This window comes from Stegostoma tigrinum, chromosome 3, assembly GCF_030684315.1.
Source record: "Stegostoma tigrinum isolate sSteTig4 chromosome 3, sSteTig4.hap1, whole genome shotgun sequence".
NCBI classification, from domain to species: Eukaryota; Metazoa; Chordata; class Chondrichthyes; order Orectolobiformes; family Stegostomatidae; genus Stegostoma; species Stegostoma tigrinum.
In genome coordinates, this window is record NC_081356.1 from 74997458 (window position 1) to 75019243 (window position 21786).

The 21786-nt window shown below is 40.2% G+C and overlaps 1 protein-coding gene across 9 annotated transcripts in view; it reads right to left on the reverse strand.

Moving 5' to 3' along the window:
• dmxl1 (Dmx-like 1) overlaps nt 1-21786 on the reverse strand; it is a 204653-nt gene that overhangs the window by 36322 nt on the left and 146545 nt on the right. For 7 of the 9 annotated variants that reach the window (XM_048528018.2, XM_048528019.2, XM_048528017.2 and 4 more), the window contains 6 exons: nt 15452-15553; nt 13430-13605; nt 11570-11697; nt 7931-8016; nt 4912-5113; nt 3776-3893 (listed from right to left, as the gene is read on the reverse strand). In XM_048528018.2, coding sequence (XP_048383975.2) covers nt 3776-3893; nt 4912-5113; nt 7931-8016; nt 11570-11697; nt 13430-13605; nt 15452-15553 — 812 coding nt within the window. The remainder of the gene's footprint in view (nt 1-3775; nt 3894-4911; nt 5114-7930; nt 8017-11569; nt 11698-13429; nt 13606-15451; nt 15554-21786) is intronic. The other 2 variants (XM_048528026.2, XM_048528023.2) reach the window with 1 other exon arrangement.

Sequence of the window (21786 nt, forward strand, 5' to 3'; positions counted from 1 at the left end):
AGCTACAAGACAATACAAACTAAAGTAAGAGCAGGAGAAGGCTATATAGTCTGTCAGGTTGTTTCCACCATTCTGTGACCAGAGCAGATCTTGAACATTAAACACCATTTGCTACCATCTGTCTGTATCCCTCTATTCCCTGAGGCAGCAAATACCTGTCTAATTCAGCTTCAAATACATTTAGTGGTGGAACATCCACAACCCTCTGTAATGCAAAATTCCAAAGATTCTGATAGCTAATTTATCCTCATCTTAATCTTGAGTAGTTGGTCCTTTATCCCAAAACTACTGCTCTCTTGTTATAGAGATCTCCCAGTGGAAACAATTTTTCAGTAATAAATCTGTTAATTCACTTCATACAATGGAATATTCAAGTCAGATCATCTCTGTCTTTAGAAAAATTCTCATTATCAACAATGTAGTCAGCAATTAGAGAACTAGAATTGCAGATGTTTGCTCCTTTAAATTTAAAGGCACTGCAAACTATGAGAAAGAACGTAGGTGATATACCCTCTGGCAGACTGGACGGGCGTGGTAATTAATGTTCAAATTTGATAAATGTGAGCAGAATATTTGGGAAAAAAATAACATGAGCAAATATGCCATAACCGAAAATTTTCAATGGCATTGAGAATCAAAAATTGAGAGGTCAATATAAGCCTCTCAAAAACAGATGGGAAATTGGAAGCACAGGGAAGGAAAATTATTATTGGCTCTATATTTAGTGGTACTGAAAACCAAAAAAAAAATCAAACGTCAGTTGCACTACAGTTGGAATGCTCATTGCACTTTCACAAACTCAGCGACGGAGAGGATTCTGGAACGACAATGATGATTTTACTGAAATGTTGCAAAGGATAAAGATTGTGACCAGCAGTTTAATGTGCCGTAGGTTGGGCTGTAGGGATTGGTTAACTTTAGCTTTACACAGGAAGGCTGAGAGGAGAACATCCAGAAATGCTTGAATTTAGAGGTGATCAAAAGTGGAATGAAGATTTTGGTAACATGGGTTGAACGAGAATAAAGGCAAGGCAATGTTAATGAAAAAGCAAGCACACTGCGAGAAAGACCAAGGGACTGGACATTCAGTTCACGTGGAAGTGAAGAATGAAAACAATTTGGTTCAGCCAGAAACAAAAACGGGAAAGGAGTCAGCGAAAAAAAGCTACAAAGTCTGTGGTGAGGTCAATCAAAATAACTTCATTCTTACCAATGCACAGTAAGAAGACCGTATCTCATCTAATTTATACGCAGAGACATTATGAGAGAAGCTTCAGTGATGGCAGAACACAAATGGAAACTGAGCCATGACTGCAGTTGAAACTGTCCACATGATCATTCCATTGACCTAGATTTCTCTGTCAGCCAAATGATAAAAGGAACTGCAATCTTATCAAATGACACTGACTCACCAATAACTTGTTCATTGATGTATAATTTGGCTTCTACCAGCACCAATCTACTCCATGTATCATCGCAGCTTTGGTCCAATATGGGCATAGAGTAGAATTCAGAGATGAAGTACAAGTGTGATTGCCTTTGACATCAAGCATTTGACTGTGGGCAACATCATCAAGGAAACTTAGTACAATTTAATTCAATAGTAATCAGGGAAAATGTTCTGAAAGGCTGGATTCATACCTAACCCAAAGGATGACAGCTGTTCCGCAGGTTTAAAGGAGCTGAAACTTTAACTGTCGTCTTTCCACAGATGCTGCTATATCTGCCAAATTTTTCCAGCAATTTGTGTTTTTGGTGCTGGCAAATGTTGTTTGTTGGAAATCTGAGTCAGGACAATGCTGGGCTTCCTCAACGCCGTGCCCTTAACCCAATCCATTACTTTGTTAATGACTTCCACGTCAGAAGGTTGGGAGTGCAGATGTCAAATGATCATGCAGCATGACAAACTCCAAGTGAATTTTGACGAGATTACTATTGCTGAATCATCTGTCAGTATGCCGGCAGTCAGCATTTGAAAGAAACATGGGTTGTCCAGCTATACAGACACTGTGGCTACCAATACAGCCCTAAGCATAGGTACAATATTAGTAACAGTTCAGTTTCTGACTTTCTAGAGCCCTTCCACTGTTGACAAGGTATAAAACAGAAGAAGCGTAACAAGATATTTTTTGGGGAGTTCAGTTCCAAAAACACTCAAATGTTTGGCATCATCCAGGACAAAACATTCTCCTTTATTAGCACAAGATCCACCACCTTCAATGTTTACAGACTGATGCACTAGTGCCTTATGTACCACCTATAATAGGTACTGAACTTGCCAAGCCTTGTTGAGCAGCAATTTCCAAACCAGTGACCTCTACCATTTCGAAGAACAAGGGCACAGCAGGCACCATCACACTCCCTTCTGAGTCGCATAGCATCATGACTCGTAAATACACCGCAGTTCTTTTGTCACTCTACCTATAGCACCATGGGAGTGCTCATGCCACAATGCAGTGCTTCAAAAGGCAGTTCACCACCATTGCCTGAATGGAAATTAATCATGGCTTTTCCAGTGACATTCAGGCTTCACCAAAAAGGGAAAAACTTAAAATAGCTGAACTAAACTGGATAAACAGTAGGCTGAGGAGCAGGAAGGCTGACGTTTCTAGGCCCGAAACATCAGCCCGCCTGCTGTGTTCATCCAGCTCTACACCTTGTTACCCTGGATTAATAATCCGGGTACAATAATTTAAAAAAAAATCTGACCATTGCAGTTTGCTCTACTTCTTGTTATCTCAGATTCTCCAGCATCTGCAGTTTCTGCTATACCTTATTAATCCAGGACTCTGGTTTACAAATCCAATAACAAAGCCTCAGAACTATTGTACCTGATTGCTTAATTCCAAAGGTGCAGTGCTGTATTAGTATTTGAATTGTGAGCAGATAAAAAGATGAATATATGGATGCTTGTGGTCTTGTGCAATAGCTTAGATGTGAACATGAACGAAGACACTATCTTGCTTTGCAACAGCTTAATCTCAAAATAAATAGAACTTTATATGTTCCCCAAATCAGTGAAAAAGTTGCATGTAAATTACTTTCTTTAGACTTGTTTTAAGGGTCATATATTTTCCAATTTATTTCAGGCATTACACAATGTTGGCAATGTTTAAGGAGTAGAATTTACCAATAAAGATTCATTATAGAATTAGTTAATTTTTGACAAAACTCCTTCAGCCTCCTTAATTGGAAACTCTTACGCATAATTATGTAGCCATGGGCAAACACCCCAATTTCCTATCTTACGGTGAGGTCACCGATGAAATTGCTACAAATGGTTGGGACTGGGATACTAACTCTGAACCAGAGAGAACTCTTGTGGTACAATTGCAGTTTTCCTGTGTTGGGCCACAAGGCACAGGCTCATATGCTACCTACTCCAGAGAGGTGTATCACAATACTTCCGGACAAGTATGCTCTGCACCCAAAATGATTGATGAGTAACCAAACCACCTTCCTTTAGGTTAGGTATGGCTGAGACTAGTAGGGATGTTGCCAGACTCCCAATGGCTTCAGTTTTGCTTGAGTTCTTTAACATCACTATCAGTCAAACAGTCATGCTCACTTCACATTTGGAGCTCAAATACCTTTTACAACTACTGCACAACTTACCAAACTGCATGTTTCTGCAGAAAAGATATGTCTTAATTCTAAGGTACTATTCAATCATTTTCAATTTATAGTTTACATGAAAAGAAAACATTTATAGTAACAGTACTTTGACTGCGAGATGAATCAAATTCAAAACTGTACTTATTTCAATACTACACACCTCATTTTGACATCTCTTTTTTGTGAAAATATTTCGGATGAAAATCTCTTGTACTTCTTCCTGTTTCACAAGGAATTGCCAAAGTCTTTTAACAGGAAGAGCGGTGTGGTGTTTTGACCTGTCAAGGAAAAGTAATTTCAATGGTGCAAGCCTTTGAATTTTTAGATGATTTTTATGTAATTATATAACTCAAGATAAAAATAGCACTTAACCTTTTGCACACAAAATTCTGAAGCAATAATGAGTGTCCACATTTCATTAAATTACATTTTTAATTATATTTTTAAATAGAAAGACATAGCAAGGCTCGTATTATGTTTTCAGCTGGCTCTTTGGTACAACAATGTAAAGTTAATATTGCCTCGTTCTGTCCTCCTTGCTCTAGATCTTAACATATAAATAGTTAATATTCACTTAAGTGACACAACACTTACTGTTTCAAATAGTTACTTTGTAAATCACTGAAGTTGCCAAACATGACCCATCTTTGACAACGTTGTGTTGGCTATCCTTAATTACATGTAGGCATCACAACTTGAATGATCAATTCCAGAAGTGTTGCCACAATGCACATTAAGTTAAATATTCCAAGATTATTGGACAACTGCAGTAAATAATTAACTTTCCAATTCCATAGTACAACTTGAACACCTAAAGATAACTGCAATAACTGCAGATTAGGTAGGTTTGGGGAATAGATCTGGGTGGGATGCTCCGAGGGTTGGTGTAGACTTGTTGGGCCAAAGTGCCTGTTTCCACACTGTGTGGATCCTATGAATGTCATGGTCGGTACTTCTAATGTCCCCTCTTTTTCAAGATCACAACGTCCTTCTCATCACAATTTGCTGATTTCATCTTTTATTTATCAGAACAAAATTTTTCTTCTGAACGTACATTATCATTGATACTTAAATATCCTTTTCTATTTTTATACTGAGCCTACCAAAGTCATAATTTCTGATGAGTCAATATCTTTTGTTTAGGTTGCCCTTCACAGATAGTCTACCAACGCATCTTTCCTTAACAGACAGAATAATTATTCAGATCTCCAAAATGGTCTTGAATAGATATGTTTTTTTTCTAGTCTACTCTGGGCCAATAAAAATGATCTAATATTTTTTGCTCTTTCCTCTTACTTGAATGGGGTATTGGTGGGTTCCAGCAATGCTTTATGAATGAGAAGAGCAGGGCCTGAAGACACTGTGCCTTCAGTGGCATGCATTGAGATGAAATCTTGAGGAGGTCCACCAAATAATTCAAGGCGCCGAAGTAACACTTGTTCCCAGCGTTGAAGAGTTTTTAAAATTGCATGGCAAGAAGGGGAACAAACTGGGAGCTCTAAGAGAAAAGAGAGAGAAAAAAAGGCTAAAACACTGATGAAATAACAACAATTTGCTCAATTAGAACTTAGTAAGTGGAAGAAAGAAGTTGCAAAAATAAACTGGTCGGACCATGTATGAATGTTTCATCTCATCAAAATCTTCCACTTACTTTATAGAAGGGTGAAGGATGAAAACAGAGGAGGCCAAAATGGTTTGAAAAGTAGTGGCTAAATACAAAAAGGTCTGCTTTTTCTCCTTCCCCTGTGACAAGGAATCATGTAATGATGACATCTTTTATGAGTACTGAATGTAAATGCTTCCAGGCCACACTAAATAAGTGGAATTACTAGACTTCAAGCGAGTTTTCTTTTTAGCTTCCATCACAGTCAAGATCGCAAACCAACAAAGTATGCAATCGTTAACTCGACCTCAATATTTCAGTAAAAACCAAAAGAAACCTGCTGAGCTTTTCCAGGAACTTTGTTTTTGCTCACTATTTCAGTATTCAATACAGGATGAAATCATTTGAAACAAAAGAAGATGGCTTTGCTGGATTATGGACATGTAAAACACAGAATGACTGCAGAGCTTTGTAAACTACTTTCCAATAAACAGATTGTATAAGCAATGCCCACATCCTGTGAAAGAACATACATAAAAATGCTTGTGAAAAACAACCAGAGACCAAAATACATGAAGGTGGCACTCAGTGGAAAGGCATCCTTTTGCTTGTTTGGATAGAGTTTCTCCTTGAGGCTTCCCGTTTGGTGCTCTGTAATTACAAAGCTGGAGAGGATTTTTTTTTGGTTCTGACCTTCCATCTCAACGATGCAGCTTTAGGCTAATTTGTATGTTATGGCTTACTCTGAAAAAAAACTGCTCATTTTGATAACAAAGCGTGGAGCTGGATGAACACAGCAGGCCAAGCAGCATCTCAGGAGCACTGATGAGCTCTCTGATGAAGGGTCTAGGCCCGAAACGTCAGCTTTTGTGCTCCTGAGATGCTGCTTGGCCTGCTGTGTTCATCCAGCTCCACACTTTGTTACCTTGGATTCTCCAGCATCTGCAGTTCCCATTATCACTGCTCATTTTGATAACTGTGACAAATTCCCCCACTATAGCTTAAACAATTCACAACATTAAATAATATTCATTGACAGGAAAATAAACATGCAGGACGACAAGAATAGAGTGAGATTGATCGAACAGCAAGAGCTGACACTAACTCGATCAACCAAGTGGCCTCCTTCTGTGGTGCAGTAACACCAATTGTGACAACACTCTTAAAAAAAAAATTTTCCTCATCCCTAAATGTTAATTGATCCATAAAAATTCCAAGCTTCAGACATACTTCAGTAACAAAAACTAATTAGAATGTGTTCAAGAATGAATTATCCCTGTTCAAAATTGTACTGAAACACGTTCATCAGGTTTTGACACAGTCAACAGACAAAAACAACAGCTGTGAAAATGTTTCCTCAGAGTTAACAAAGCATAATAATTTTCCATCCATAATTAGAGTTTGCACATTATCAACCAACATATGTAAATGGCTTATTTCAATAGGGGTTGAAAGAACTTCGTAGAAGTACACTTTTGATATATTCATCAAGGTTGCTGCTTAACTCTCCACATATTCCCTGATGATAGAAGACTCAGTGAAGCCTTTCCTTCTACAAACATTGTAACCAACCCCTTTGCTCCCCTGAGAGAGAAGGCTCTCTTTCCAATCCCTCCTCTTTGACAGCACACATTGCAACCCGCTCTATATATCACTCATTCAATATTTCATCCCAAACCCCTTCCATTCCACATAACTGGACAATCCCTCTTCCCAACTAATCACCACTCACTCAGAAATCCCTTTGCCAACTTCCACTGCCCCACCCAGCCTACTGAACTCCATCAATAGTTGTGATCTGCTGCTCCTCGCTCTGCCGAGCAATTCTGCCAAATGATCAACAAAATACATTCTCCCAGCGGAATGGAGTATAAAAATAGGCAGAACTTGCCAAAAATCTACAAGGCACTGGTCACACCACGCTGGAATATTGTGAACTGATTCAGGTTATTTATCTAAGCAAAGATATACTGGCACTGGAGACGGTCTACAGAAGGTTCACTAGATTGAACTTGGGCATGGAAAGATGTTACGATGAGATGTTATGGAGTTGGGCCTACCCTCATTGGAATTTGTAAGAATGAGAAAAGATCTTATTGAAGAATGTATGATTCAGAGGGGGCTTGACAAGCTAAATGCAGAGACGTCATTCTCACCACGTGTACAATGTCTAGGCCCAGAGGGCATAGTCTTAGACTAAGGAGTTTCCCATTTAAGACCAACATGAAGACTTCTCCTCTCAGAGGGTAATAAATTCATGGAATTCTTCACAGACGGTTGTTGAGATTGGGTTATTTTCTAATCATTAAGAGAAACAAAGGAGATAAGGCAGAAAAGTGGAGTTGAGGTTTATCAAATCAGCCATCATCTTTTTGAACGGAGGAACAAACATGACGGGTCAAACGACCTATTTCTATTCCGATGCACCAAGGATGCGGCAGCATTCAAGCCTATTCTCAGCCTCATTAGTGGCAAAGTTCATCCAAACTTTTAAATTCACTCCTCCTGGCTTTGGCCACAATGAAGACAGTACTGGTAGGGCATGGAAGTCTGGAAAAAATAAGGCAGACATCTCTCATCACCGTACACTCTCATCTCCCTTCATATGTATTCAAATTGTCAACGTGATTAAGAATTGAGTACCATAAGCTGAGAAGGCAAATGTGGGGAGAAAATTACATTATGAGATAACTAGAGCACGTAATTAATTACCTGAAAGATCCAGCCCTGCCATTGGGTAAAACTTCTTCAAATTATGAAGCACCAACTGTACCATAGCATATCGCATCAATGACCAGCTAAACAATAGGAAACAAGATTGTTACAAAGCAATTGCACTTGATTCTCAACTATTTTCTTTTGTTAACTGAGATATGACAATATGTGATATGACACACTGGTTAATAAGAAGTTTGGAGGAATTTAGGTTTTACTCTCCCAGTTGTAAACACAATCAAGACGTTGACAAACTGGCAACAATCCAAACTCATTTTAAATGTGACATATTTTGTCACGTATCTTTTTCAAGCACATAATTACATTTCTTCATAACTAGTTTTAGTGATTTTGCATGTTTTGTAAGCAATGTCAATACTCATGATAAAACACACTCGTGGTACTTAGTACAGCAAATGCTTAAGTTACATATCGTGAAGACAAAATACAGAGTAAGGGCCCTTTATTCTACCACTCCAATAAAACCTAAAACACCAAACTTAACCTTAATTCAGTCTGGCCACATAGCTATTGTGACAGCTTGTGATCAGGGCTGACAAAGCAACAGAACTTTCTAAATCGTGGAACTAATTTTGCGAGATTAACATCACATAATAAACTGGCCCAAGGCAACAGAGCCATCATGGGTACAAATTTACATCACCAGTTCAGATAGAATTAAGATATACACCTGACATGTGAGAAATTGTAGGTGTGAAGACTAGTTATCAAGGTTGTGACGTTCCTCAGTGAAGCTTATGTCAAACTATTCTCAGCCAGTTCAGAAGTTTTCTGTTCTTCATAACAGGGCTCTTCTGATCACAACTCCTTCAATAATATCTGATTTACAACTATTCAATTTATATATTTTTAAAAACATTTAGTATCATTTGTTTCAAGTTAATTATTACAGTTTAAATATTTCTCTAACCATTATGATTTTTTTGAAATAAACAATTGGGGGGAGGTATTTTGGCAGCACAAATAGATTTTGTTTACCTTAGGATTTTTTAAAATGACTTAGCAATGTAGATCAATACGCTTTTAAAGATCTGCAAACATTTCTAGACTTAAGAGTTTTTGTAAGCACTTGGGAAACACCAAAACTTGCTTTTCACCCCAGGTCTCTTCATTTTGGGTAGTTCTGTGAAGACTTTTGATAGAAATGTACGTACTGCACCTGCGAAGTGAGAATTTAGTAAAAGTTGATCACTCAAGAGTGACCAGCTAGTAGAAGTCCCATACCAGAAGTGTTGGACCAAAATCCTGAAGAGGTTGCTCAAGGTAATGGGAAGGAAAGTAGGCCAGCCAGTTCAGCTGTTTGACCAATGATATGGCTGATGTGGGGGGGGAAAAAAAAAAATCTTTCTGCATCTACCCGCTCAAGCCCCCTGAGAATTTTCTAGGTTTTACCAAGGTCTCTTCTCATTCTTCTAGGCTCAATTAATTACAAGCCCAGCCTACTCAATCTTTCCATGTACGAGAAAATAAAAATGTGCTGGAGAAATCACCTCCCAGTCGCAAACCATTTCCACTCCCCCTCCCATTCTCTTGATGACATGTCCATCATGGGCCTCCTGCACTGCCACAATGATGCCACCCGAAGGTTGCAGGAACAAAGAAACCAAGCGGAGGCTTGGGGACCGCTTTGCAGAACACCTCCGCTCAGTTCGCAACAAACAACTGCACCTCCCAGTCGCAAACCATTTCCACTCCCCCTCCCATTCTCTTGATGACATGTCCATCATGGGCCTCCTGCACTGCCACAATGATGCCACCCGAAGGTTGCAGGAACAGCAACTCATATTCCGCCTGGGAACCCTGCAGCCATATGGTATCAATGTGGACTTCACCAGTTTCAAAATCTCCCCTTCCCCCACTGCATCCCTCAACCAGCCCAGTTCATCCCCTCCCCCCACTGCACCACACAACCAGCCCAGCTCTTCCCCTCTACCCACTGCATCCCAAAACCAGTCCAACCTGTCTCTGCCTCCCTAACCGGTTCTTCCTCTCACCCATCCCTTCCTCCCACCCCAAGCCGCACCCCCAGCTACCTACTAACCTCATCCCACCTCCTTGACCTGTCCGTCTTCCCTGGACTGACCTATCCCCTCCCTACCTCCCCACCTACACTCTCTCCACCTATCTTCTTTACTCTCCATCTTCGGTCCGCCTCCCCCTCTCTCCCTATTTATTCCAGTTCCCTCCCCCCATCCCCCTCTCTGATGAAGGGTCTAGGCCCGAAACGTCAGCTTTTGTGCTCCTGAGATGCTGCTTGGCCTGCTGTGTTCATCCAGCCTCACATTTTATTATCTATGGAGAAATAGTGGCTCTGGTAGCAATTATGGAGTAAGAAATGGTTTTCTTTGCAATTTTGATCTGGCCCTTCTGAAGAGAAAGGGGCTAGTAAATGGTAGTTTCTATGCTGTTGACAAAAGTGAGTAGAACAGATTGCGAGACTGACTAGAGTAAATGACAAAGGAAATACACTTGGTGGTGAAGCAGAGAGATAAAAAGTGCAAATAAAAATATGAAAGGGAGAAAATTGGCCTGCTCTGTGAAGGGATGCCAAGTGTAGGATTGGGGTGGGGGCGCAAGAAAAACGGTCCTGACCTTCCAGTTGCTTGTCATTTTGATAAACTACTTGCTCTTGTGCTAGCATTGGGCCATGCTAGAGTGTTCCAATGAAATGAATTCAAGCTGGAGGAACAACATCTCATTGTGGCTTAGGCACTTCTATGTCTCAAGATAGAATTCCACATTTTGACCTCTGATCCGTGCTCTGCATGTTCATTTCATTCTCCCCTCATACCAGCTCCAGTTATAATCTTCTTGATGGCTTGTTAGAACAAGTTGAAGTTACAGAATCCAAGGATCAGTGACAGCAAGGAAACAAAAAGCACAACATAGCTGGGAATTGTGCGCTTGTTTTTGGGATGTGCATGTTTGCTGTTAAAGGCAGCATTAGTTATCTAAACTCAGCACAAAAGGAGGATTATGGTGCTAGGTCAGCATCTTTAATCTGCTGCAGTCTGTTTAATGCAACTACATCCACAGTGCTGAAATGAACTCTGATTTTGAACTAGAGACAGTGAAGGTTGGCAATATAGTTTCAAGTCTGACTGGTGCCTCATTCGGAGAGGGTGATGATTCCAGTGTCTTGCTGAACTTGCTCTTCAAGGGGCAGAGTTCTAGAAGGTGCTGTCGAAGAAATTGATTTGATTTATTGTCATAGGTACCCAAGTACAACGTCAAGTTTGCTTAGTGTATACTATGGGCAGATCATACCACACAACGTTTATAAAAGGTAATAGAACAGCGTGAGGAATACAACATGACAGCAGCAGAGAAGGTGCACAATGAGCGAGAACAACATTTGAGAGGTCCGTTCAGATGTCTGATAACTGTAGGGAGTTACTTCTTGGCAAGTTTCTAGAAGGTGCCTGTGGATGGTACATGCTGTACACTCATGAGTGTGAAAGATTAAGGTGATCAATAGGGTGCCAATCAAGTGGCCTGTGTGCCGTTGATAAAGCTGAGCTACTTTAAAGCTGCATTCACCCAGATAAGCAGAGAATGGCTGGAGAAAATTAAATCAATGGTTTGTATTAGTTTCTTAAAATGACAAACTCTTACCTGAACGAGTTAGGATTTGAATGCTCCTGAAGCTGTGTGTCTGAAGCAAAAGCATCTTCCTCATCATCACTGTCCTGACTTTCCTCTGAATCATACTCAAATTTGCTCTGTACTGTGGGAAGGAAGGGCTGGGGAAAAGAACAAATATTTAAAACAGCTGCAACTACAGATGAGAATTTTGATACATTTCTAGTCTAAAAATCCCAGTTTTCAGCATGCATTATTAACTGTGAAATCAATTTATGATGTTTCTTATCTATAAATTAAATGATGATTATGATGTTTCTTATTTATAAATTAAATGATGATTAAAAGGAACAAGGGGCATAATATCACAGTCCCTGGAGATCTGAAGTAAATATAGAAAATGAACACTTTCTGCTTTGACAAAATTATTGAAGTACGTTTAGTGCCAGGAAAGGTAGTGGCATTAAAGTTATAAAAGGGAACATTAGAAACATGGGTTTCCAAACTCAAATCAGGTCTTTATTCTTTAAGTTACCTATGACTGACAGATTTGAAGACCTGTAGCACATGGCTTTGGTGTCAGGGCAACTAGCGACGAGCCATAAACGTAGGCATATCAACAGCACCCCCATATTGTAAATTAATTTTTTTTAAGAAAAGAAAATGGTCGTATGGGAAAATAACAGATAAATCAGCATTAGCAGTTTCCTACATAGTTTGTCTGGCCTAGAGAAAATACACCTCTTAGCCACAAGCAGTGGCACAGCTCAAAAATTCAGAACCTAAAAATCCAGGTGTTTGGGAGGGCAGGAAAATCTAGCTATTGTTAAAAATGGAAGCCACTGTCAAAATGAGGGTTTTCAGCGCCTAAAATATTTAACTAATCAACCTGCCTTCTGAGAGTGGATCGACTGCTCACTGCTTGCTTAAAAAGGAAAAAAAAAAAAGAGAGCAAGCTGGCTCCTATTTCAGGCACTCATTTGCAAGAAGTTAGATGTTACTTTTCATCCTAAATCTATTACCTTGTTCATCATTCCATTTCCTGAACACCCACTGGAGCCTGGGCATGTATTTGATCAGTCTAAAGATAATTAGATCGGTTTGGATGTGAAGTCGACAGAAATAGTTAGGTTAAAGACGACCACACATGTCTTTGAAGATTTAACATTGGAGTATTAGAAATAAAGACACACATGCCAGCCAGTAAGCTTACAAAAAAGAGTGACTATTACGAAGAGTAACATGGAGAATAGCTTTGAAATACTTCAGCAATACCTAATGTGGGGAAAGTAGTTTCACTGTGATGTTGCTGGACTGAAAACAGAATCCCAGGCTAATATTCAGGGAACACAGACTCGTAATCTCAGTGACAGTTAGCCAAACTTGAATTCAACAACAACAAAAAAACAGCTAGCTTAATGGCAACCGTATAACTATTGTTGACTGCTGTGAACCAGATGGCATTTGATATTACCTTTAAAGGGAAGAAATAGGTCATTCTTAGAGTCTTGGTCTACACGTAAATCCAGAACCATAACCACTTGGTTGTTCTTTAATTGCTTTCTGAAGCAGCCTAGAAAGCCACTCGGTTCAAGACGAATTGGGAATGGGAAATAAATACTGGCCTAAACAGCAATGCCCAAATCCAAGGAGCAAATTTTTAAAAAATCTAGTAATGACAAGAAATATATAGATTCTCAATATCAGTAGTGTATATTGACTCAAAATTGAATTTTTCTAACGCTGATATTGTCATTTTCTTGATATTAACCAATAGGATTTGACAGGCAAGTCTGCAAATATATCACACACATTGCAGACAAATATTAACTTCCCATGTGTTCTTTCATGGTTTTCAAAAATTGGTTATTAATTTTGTTCGAAAGAAACTACCTTTGCTATAAAGTAATCCCAGATGCTAAGTTCAGGAGGGATAAACTTCTCCTTACAGACTGGAATGTCCTGACTGACAACTGGAAAAGAAGAATTATGACAGGGTGCTTCTCTGTTGGTTGCTTTTGAATCTGTGCCCTTGAAACGATTGTGATGCTCTTCAGGAGTACCACCTTCTGTAATAGAAGTAGAGAGGAAGTAATTGACCATTTGCTCACTGATTCACTGTGGGTATATGCTTACTAGAACCTACAAATCACAGTAATGAAATTTTACATTTTCTTCTCGTTGAAAAAAAAACAAACAACAGACAAATAGCACTTCAATTCTAGTAATTAGCACTGAATGTTAGCATAGCTTTTCTGGCATTCTGAATAAATAAGCCTTCGTTAAATGAATATACAAAAGACACTGAACGGAAAATTTGTATCAATGCATTCCTGTAATTTAAGTTGGTTACTAAACGTACAAATGTTCAGAACAGGTAAATAAGAAAACTGGATATAAGAATCATTCTGCAGTTTAGGTGCGTAAATACTTAAAAATAAAATAGAACTTTTAAAAATGGATGTGACAACTGCTTTGTCAGGAATATTTAATTTCTTGCAATGTCAGTCAGGAATTAGGAAGATGAATGCAAGTCTTTTTAAAAGTAAAAGCTGAATGAGGCTTCTTATTTACCTGGTATCAAAGTATCAACCTCTATTACTTAGAAGCAAATGCATGGGAACCAGCTGCAAGTACCCCTCATTGCAACACATCATCTTGACATGGAACTATATCACCTTCTTTGGGTCAAAATCTGAGAGGTCTTTTCCTTACAGCAGTATGGGTATCTATAATGCAGAGAGCGGAGCAATCCTAGAAGATGGTTCACCATTTTCTAAAGTGAATTAGCAATGGGTTATAAGGGCTACCCTTGTTGGCAACGTTCACATGCTGTGAACCGACATGAAAAAACGTTCAACTCATCTTACTTACAAGTATCCCACAGTAAACTGCACTGTCTAAACTTTAGTAGTATAACAGCAATGCATACAGAAATCGTATGTGTACAAATAGCCCATCTGTGCCCTTAGCGGTTAGCATATTTTCCACTTCCACATATCCATTTGTTAGCTCAACAGACCAATATTGACAACAGTAACAGTAATGCCGTAAAAACAATCAAATCTGTTAACTTTTACACTGTATGCATGGTTGCAGTTTGATTTATTGGCATCACAAGTAATGAGATAGTGAAGTGTGACTTTGCATGCTCTACAGGCAGATCATACCATACAAAGTACATCAGGGTACTATAACAGATTGCAGAATACAACTGCAGAAAAGATGCAGACAGAGATCAACTTGCACATTTTAGATATCCCTTGAGAAGTTGGATAGTGGGGGGGGGGGGGCGCGAAGAAGCTGTTGTTGAATCTGTTTATACATGTATTCAAACTTTTACATCTTTTTCCTGACAGAACAGGGTGGAACGAGAGGTATTTGATTGGGTTGGTCGCTTTCCCAAGGTAGCATGAACTGCAGGTAGAGCTGATGAATGTAAGGCTGATTGGCATGATGGATTGGGCTGTATTCATGACTCTCTGTTGGGGAGTCTTGGGAAGAACAGTTACCATACCAGGCTGTGAAGCATCCAGTCAGGATGCTTTCTACGCTGCATCTTTAAGAAAAAAAGATGGTAACAGTCTTTGTGGCCATGCTGATTTCATTGGCCTCTTGAGGAAGGAAGGAAGGACCTTGTTGTACCTTCTCGATCGTCTTTTTGACCTGGGTGGACCAGGACAAATTGTTAGTGATCATCAATCCCAGGAACTTGACACTTGACCATTTCCATCTCAGCACTATTGATGCAGACAATTTGTTTGCATTCAATTCATTTCAAGATTTAAAGGGGTTAGTTTAAAACAAAATCAATTCTTGCAGAACATTAGTGGCAGGCGTTTCTGCTTTGTTTTCGGATAGTTTAGCTTATTAGCTAAAATGCAAAAATACGAGGCAGTCCAAGTATTTACTCACCAACCTCACCAGTAACCTCAACTATTTCAGCGCCAGATATATGGACATGAGAAGTTTCAAGTTTCAGCTCTGGATCAGGCAACTCTTCTATTGTTTCCACCTCTTAAGTAGAGAAAAATGCAAAGTATGTGGCAAAAATACAAATTAAGAGAACTTAAGTTTCCTTCCGTAGAAACCAAAATTTCTGTGAAGGCAGATATTATGATATTTGACCTAAATGGCAAATGTAAACTCAATTTATCCCTAGTTTTAAAGATTGCATTGTATTGCAGCACAGTATATTGTAGATGTGAATGCATTTCCATGAACTTCAATTTCTCTTCAGGTTCCATCACTGAAGCTGGCAACTAGAAAGTGTACTCTATTTGAGCTGCAAGATAAGTCTTTTTGTGCCAGGAGATCAAGCTCTCTAGTGAAGTTACCTTTTGAAGATTCTTTCAACTTTAATTAATTATATCCTTGTGGGTAAATTTCTTGCCCAAGTATGAACATGAAGTCCAACTCAAACTAGTTGACTTCCGTGGCTGCTCTCAAAAAAAAACATTGTAACTGTATTAAAATGACCTCAGAAGGGAATATTTGGCCAACCACAAATGATGTGCAGCACAAGTAAATGCAGTAAAAATCTTGCCAGAACACATTACTCTTCACTGTCTCCTAATTGTTAAAGGTTTTTTTTCCTCCCTATTATCCACAGAAGCTATTCTCGCGACAATTTTGATAATCTTTTGTTTCACAACATCCTTCCTATTGCACAGAGGCCAGAACTGAATGCAGTATTCCAAAAACAGCCAAACTAATATCCTATATAAATACTAAAAGAACAGTGGATGCTGTAAATCAAGAACAAAAACAAAGTTGCTGGAAAAGCTCAGCAGGTCTGGCAGTTTCTGTGAAAGAGAAAACAGTGAACATTTTGGGTCCGGTGACCCTTCCTCAAACCCTCTTGCGGAAGGGTCACTGGACCCAAAACATTCACTGTTTTCTCCTTCACAGGTGCTGCCAGACCTGCTGAGCTTTTCCAGCAACTTTGTTTTTGTTAGTGCCAACTTTAAAATGGATCTATTGAAGATATACTGGCAAGTGCCACGAACATTGAGGGGTAAGGTAATTTCCACTTCCATTACACCAAATGGATTATATCAATGTTGGGTGAGCCATTCAGCCGAAGAATGCGCCCGTTACATTCCAGAGGCTTATGAATCATGTCATAACTGGAATTTCTAACTGTGTAGTGTATTTAATGATATTGAAGTTTATAAAGCACTTGGGAAGAGCAAATAAAACATGTTGAAGGCCTTTTTAAGCAATTCCAGTTTAACTTAGTAATACGGGCAATAGTGACTTACTTGGGACATATGGTTGGACAAGAAAGAGGAAGCAGTTGATGCTAGTGTTTGGGATGTGTGCTGTCTTATTCAACGATTTTGAGTCAGCAATAGAGACGACAGTGGGGTACATTTCTAAGAAGCTAACATGACATCAGAAGATGCACTCGACCTTGAAAATGAGATTTTAAGGTTGTTGTTAGGTCTTCGGCACTTAAAGTTTATTTCTGACATGGGAACAGCTATGCATTAATTTATACTGATCATAATCCACTGGCTTTCTTTAAGAAATTTAAATATCAGAATGCAAGATGATTCAGATGGAGCCTTTTGTTGCAACATTTTAATGCAAAAATTGTTCATATTAATGGAAATTATAATGTAATTATGGATGCATTATCTCAAATGTAAAGTATAAGTTAAAATTTAAGAATATCTAGATTGCGCAAGTTTCTGTAAAGCAGGTAAGAATAATGAATTGATATTACATCTTGTTTTATTTTTGTGTCTTACACTTCACTTGCAGCAATTGTCGTAAGTGTGTCTGGTCCACTGATACAATTTTGTTAGGAAAATCTGGTGTCCTTACATAATCTGGCCCTTGTGTGACTCTAAGCCCACAACAATATGATTACCTCTTAAATGCCATCTGGAATGGGTTAGCAAAAGTCTCAGTTACATCAAAATGAAACTGGATGCACCAACTGGCATTGACATAGATAGAATATGACAACGACAAATCCAGCCCTGTTGAGCTGAAAGGTACATACTTGAGAGGTATGTTTGGGCCCATGGAAGTACCCCATGAAGAGACAGGCAAAACTAGGGCCCATGCAGGTACTCACAGCGTACTGACCTCTACCATGCAGAGGTTGAGCGCCAGCTCTCAGATACCACCTCCTAGCTTCCCCCAGGCCATGACCCCATCATGGCACATCAAGTCATCGTACCCACTACAGTTACAGATCTCGTTTCATCCAGTGATCTCCCCCAATCCGCTTCCAAGCTAATCGTCCCCCAACCCTGCACAGCTCATTTCTACCTCCTGCCAAAAATGATTGTCCAGGTAGAACCATTGTTTCAGCCTGCTGAATCCCTACAGAACGCATCTCTTGCTACCTTGAATCAGTCTTCTCCCCCCGGTCCAATCCCTAGCCAAAACATCCACGATTCATCTGACGCCTTACGCTAGTTTCAAAGCTTCCAGTTTACCGGCTCCAGCCACCTCCTCTTGCCCATGGATGTGCAATCCCTTTTTCCGTCCATTCCCCACCAGGGAGAGTCTTAGGGGTCTCTGCTTCTTCCTGGAGCAAAGACCTGAATCATCCCGACCCACCACCACCCTCCTGTGGTTGGTCAAGCTTATCGACACCCTCAACAGCTTCTCTTTCAACTCCTCCTCATTTTCTGCAGCTAACAGGGGTTGCCATGGGTACCCGCATGGGCCCTGGTTATGCCTGTCTCTTCATGGGGTACATGGAACATTCCTTGTTCTAGTCCTATTCCGGCCGCCACCCACAACTCTTTTCCCGATACATGGGTGATATCATTGGTGTTGCTTCCCTCTCTCGTCTGGAATTGCAAAACTTCATCAATTTCACCTCCAATTTCCATCCTGCCCTCACTTTCATCTGGTCTATCTCTGGCTCCTCCCTTCCCCTTCTCTCGACATTTCTGGGGATAGACTGGCCACTAATATCCATTACAAACCGACTGACACCCACTTCCTGTAAAGAAAGACTGCATCCCATTCTCTCAGTTCCTCTGTCTCCGTCGCATATGTTCCGATGAGGCCAACTTTGACAAGGGAGTCTCCGAAACATTCACCTTCTTCCTCAACAGAGGATTCCACAGCTGCATTGTTGACAGGGCACTCAGTCAGGTCTGACCCATCTCCCAAACCTCAGCCCTTATCCCCTATCTTCCCTCCTGCAACAGCGATAGGGTTTCCTTTATCCTTACCTACCATCCCACCGGCATCCACATCCAGAAGATCATCAGATGCATTTTTGCCATCTCCAGCAAGATGCCACCACCAGACACCTATTCCCCTCCCCTCCATTGTCCGCCTTCCGCAGGGACCGTTCCCCGTTCCCTCAGGAAACCGTGGTCCACACTTGCATCACACCAAACACCACCTCACAGCCCTACGGCACCTTCCCCTGTAACCAGCGAAGGTGCGGCACCTGCGCATTTACCTCCCCCCTCCCCAGAATCCTCCACTTGGGGACCCCACAGCCGTCCGGACTCAAAATTGAGTTCAATAATTTTAGGGTCTAAACTCTCCCAAGTCCCAGTGCCCCACCCCACACACCAGGCCTTGTTACCACATGGCCTGCCACTACACACCCCCTGTTGTTAGTTACTAACAGTCCCCATTAACAACTAATCACACTCCCAGCCTGACCGTTAGCAATTCCTTTGTCTGTCCAACTGTCTTTCTCTCTCTTTGGGCTCTATCCTTTTGTTTACTCCCTACCCCACCCACCTCCCTATTTTCTGCATATAAAGTGACGTTTTCCCAGCCACCATCAGTTCTGAGGAAGGGTCACCGAACCAGAAACGTTAATTCTGTTTTCTCCTTCACAGATGTTGCCAGACCAGCTAAGCTTTTCCAGAACTTTGTTTTTGTTCTAGCCAATATCCTGAATGTCTGCAAAGTGACCTCCCAACTCCTGATCTCAATGCACTGCTCAATAAAGGCAAGCATACCAAATGCCTCCTTTGCGGTCCTATCCACCTACAACTTCACTTTCAAGGAACTATGAATCTGGACTCCACGGTCTCTGTTCAGCAACGCTCCCCAGGGCCTGACCATTAAGTGGAGAAGTCTTGCCCTGGCTTTGCTTTCTAAAATGCAGTACCTCATTTATCTAAATTAAACTTCATCTGCTAGTCCTTGGCCCATCTGATCAAGGCCCCTCATGAGATAGCTTTGGCAAATACTTTCTGGACAAAAAAAAAGCAGCTAGGGAGTGGAAAGGCCCCCTTAAAAATTAGAGAGGCAACCTCTGTGTGGAAATCCAGGACACGGGGAGACACTAAACGAGTATTTTGCATCAGTGTTTACTATGGAGAAGGGTACGGAAGCTACAGTGCTTGGGGAAATAAATACCAACATCCTGAAATGCGCTCATATTACAGAGGGTGGTGCTGGACACCTTGAAATGCATCAAGTTGGATAAATCACCAGGGCCTGATCAGGTGTACTGTAGAACGTTATGGGAAGCTAGGGAAGCGATTGCTGGGTCCCGTGCAGAGATACTTGTGTCACTGAGAGCCACAGGTAAAGTGCTAGAAGACTGGAGGTAGGCTGAAGTGGTGCCACTGTTTAAGAAATGGTGGTGAGGAAAAGTCAGGGAACTGCAGACCAGTGAGCCTGACACTGATGGTGGGCAAATTGTTGGAGGGGATTCCAAGGGACAGGATTTACACGTATTTGGAAAGGCAAGGACTGATCAGGGATAGTCAACATGGATTTGTGCATGGGAAATCATGTCTCACTAACTTGATTGAGTTTTTGAAGAAGTAACAAAAAGGATTGATTAAGGCAGGGTGGTGGGTACGATTTATTTGGACTTCAGAGTGATTTTATAAACTAGTGATTGAATGTGGAACTGCAGTTTTGAAAAGCAAGTAACCTGATAGCCATTCCAGGCATCAAGTAAAGAATCATTTAGACAAGTAGTAAATGCAGGTCTGCAGATGATTTGGAGCCAGGATGCGTACTGATGCAGTTTGTGCTGGCAATAAGAATTGATTGTTTTATGGACGAGTGATCGGTTATCGATGGCAGACATTTTTGCCCGCAAGCTGAATGCTTGGTTCTCAGGTAAGTGAATGGCTAAGAACAAGTTGCAGAGACAGGGTCACATTTTTCCCAGGTCAGGAGTGGTTTCTCTGCTGAAACCTTGCACTAAACCTGAAGTAAACCTGTTAATCCTTCTACAACAACTGCTGTAAGCTGTGACTTTTAATGGATAAGTCAGAGACCTTTTAGAAGGGCCTCTTGTGTCTCTTACCAGCCAGTGGAAGCAACCAGAGAAAAATGACTCAAGTAATGCGCTGGCTAGCTGGAGAATAGTCATCTCATCAACTGTATTTGGAAAAAAAGACTATTTAGCTGACTTTCTAGTTCTTCCCCCAGTCAATAAACTATTTACCATGGCTACTTGGCTGTGTAAGGGGGTGTATATAAGCGAACTACAATTTAATTAACAGTATAATATATTGATGAATTATAACTCTTTACCAATAGCTGAAGTCAAAACGCATATAAATAAAAGTGATTCCTGTTCAGTACAAGCCCAAGATATCTACTAATCTGTGTCTGAAAATAAAAATGGGAAAGTGCCCATACTTTTTGATATTTTTAACTTTTGCAATAACTCTGGGAACAGCAGGGCTTGATTTCCAGTGCGTCACTAGTGAGGGTCATAACAATAGATTGTATATATGATGTATTATCATCTTTTAGGGCATTGAATTTCCATGCTGAAGTAAAATACATTCCTGGTTTCAGATCCATGAAAGAAACTTTTTTTAAAAAACAGATTAGAAAGTAATTTAGAACAGGGAACAAACTACATCACAAGAAATACTCTATATAGGAAGAAAGAAACTGTTATCTTAGACTACACAGACTGAAAAATCAAGCATAAACTATTTCACAAAAATTGGAAAGGAAAACTGGTTCTTCCATAAAACACGCATGATTGTTATTGATCCACCTCAAAACCAAATGCTTAATCTCAAAGTTGATAACAAATATCTTGAAATAGAAGATTAAATGGTTTACACAGAATATTGGAGAAACTCAGCCGTTCCGGCAGCATCTGTGGAGATAGAAAAAGAATTAATACCAAGACAAGTAGGATTCTGCTTCAGAACTTTTCCGAAGAACAGTCACTTGGATTTGAAACATTAGCTGATTCTTCTTCCACAGATGCTGCTGGAACTGCTGAGTTTCTCCAAAATTGTTTGTTTCAAAAGTCTAGCTTCTGCAAT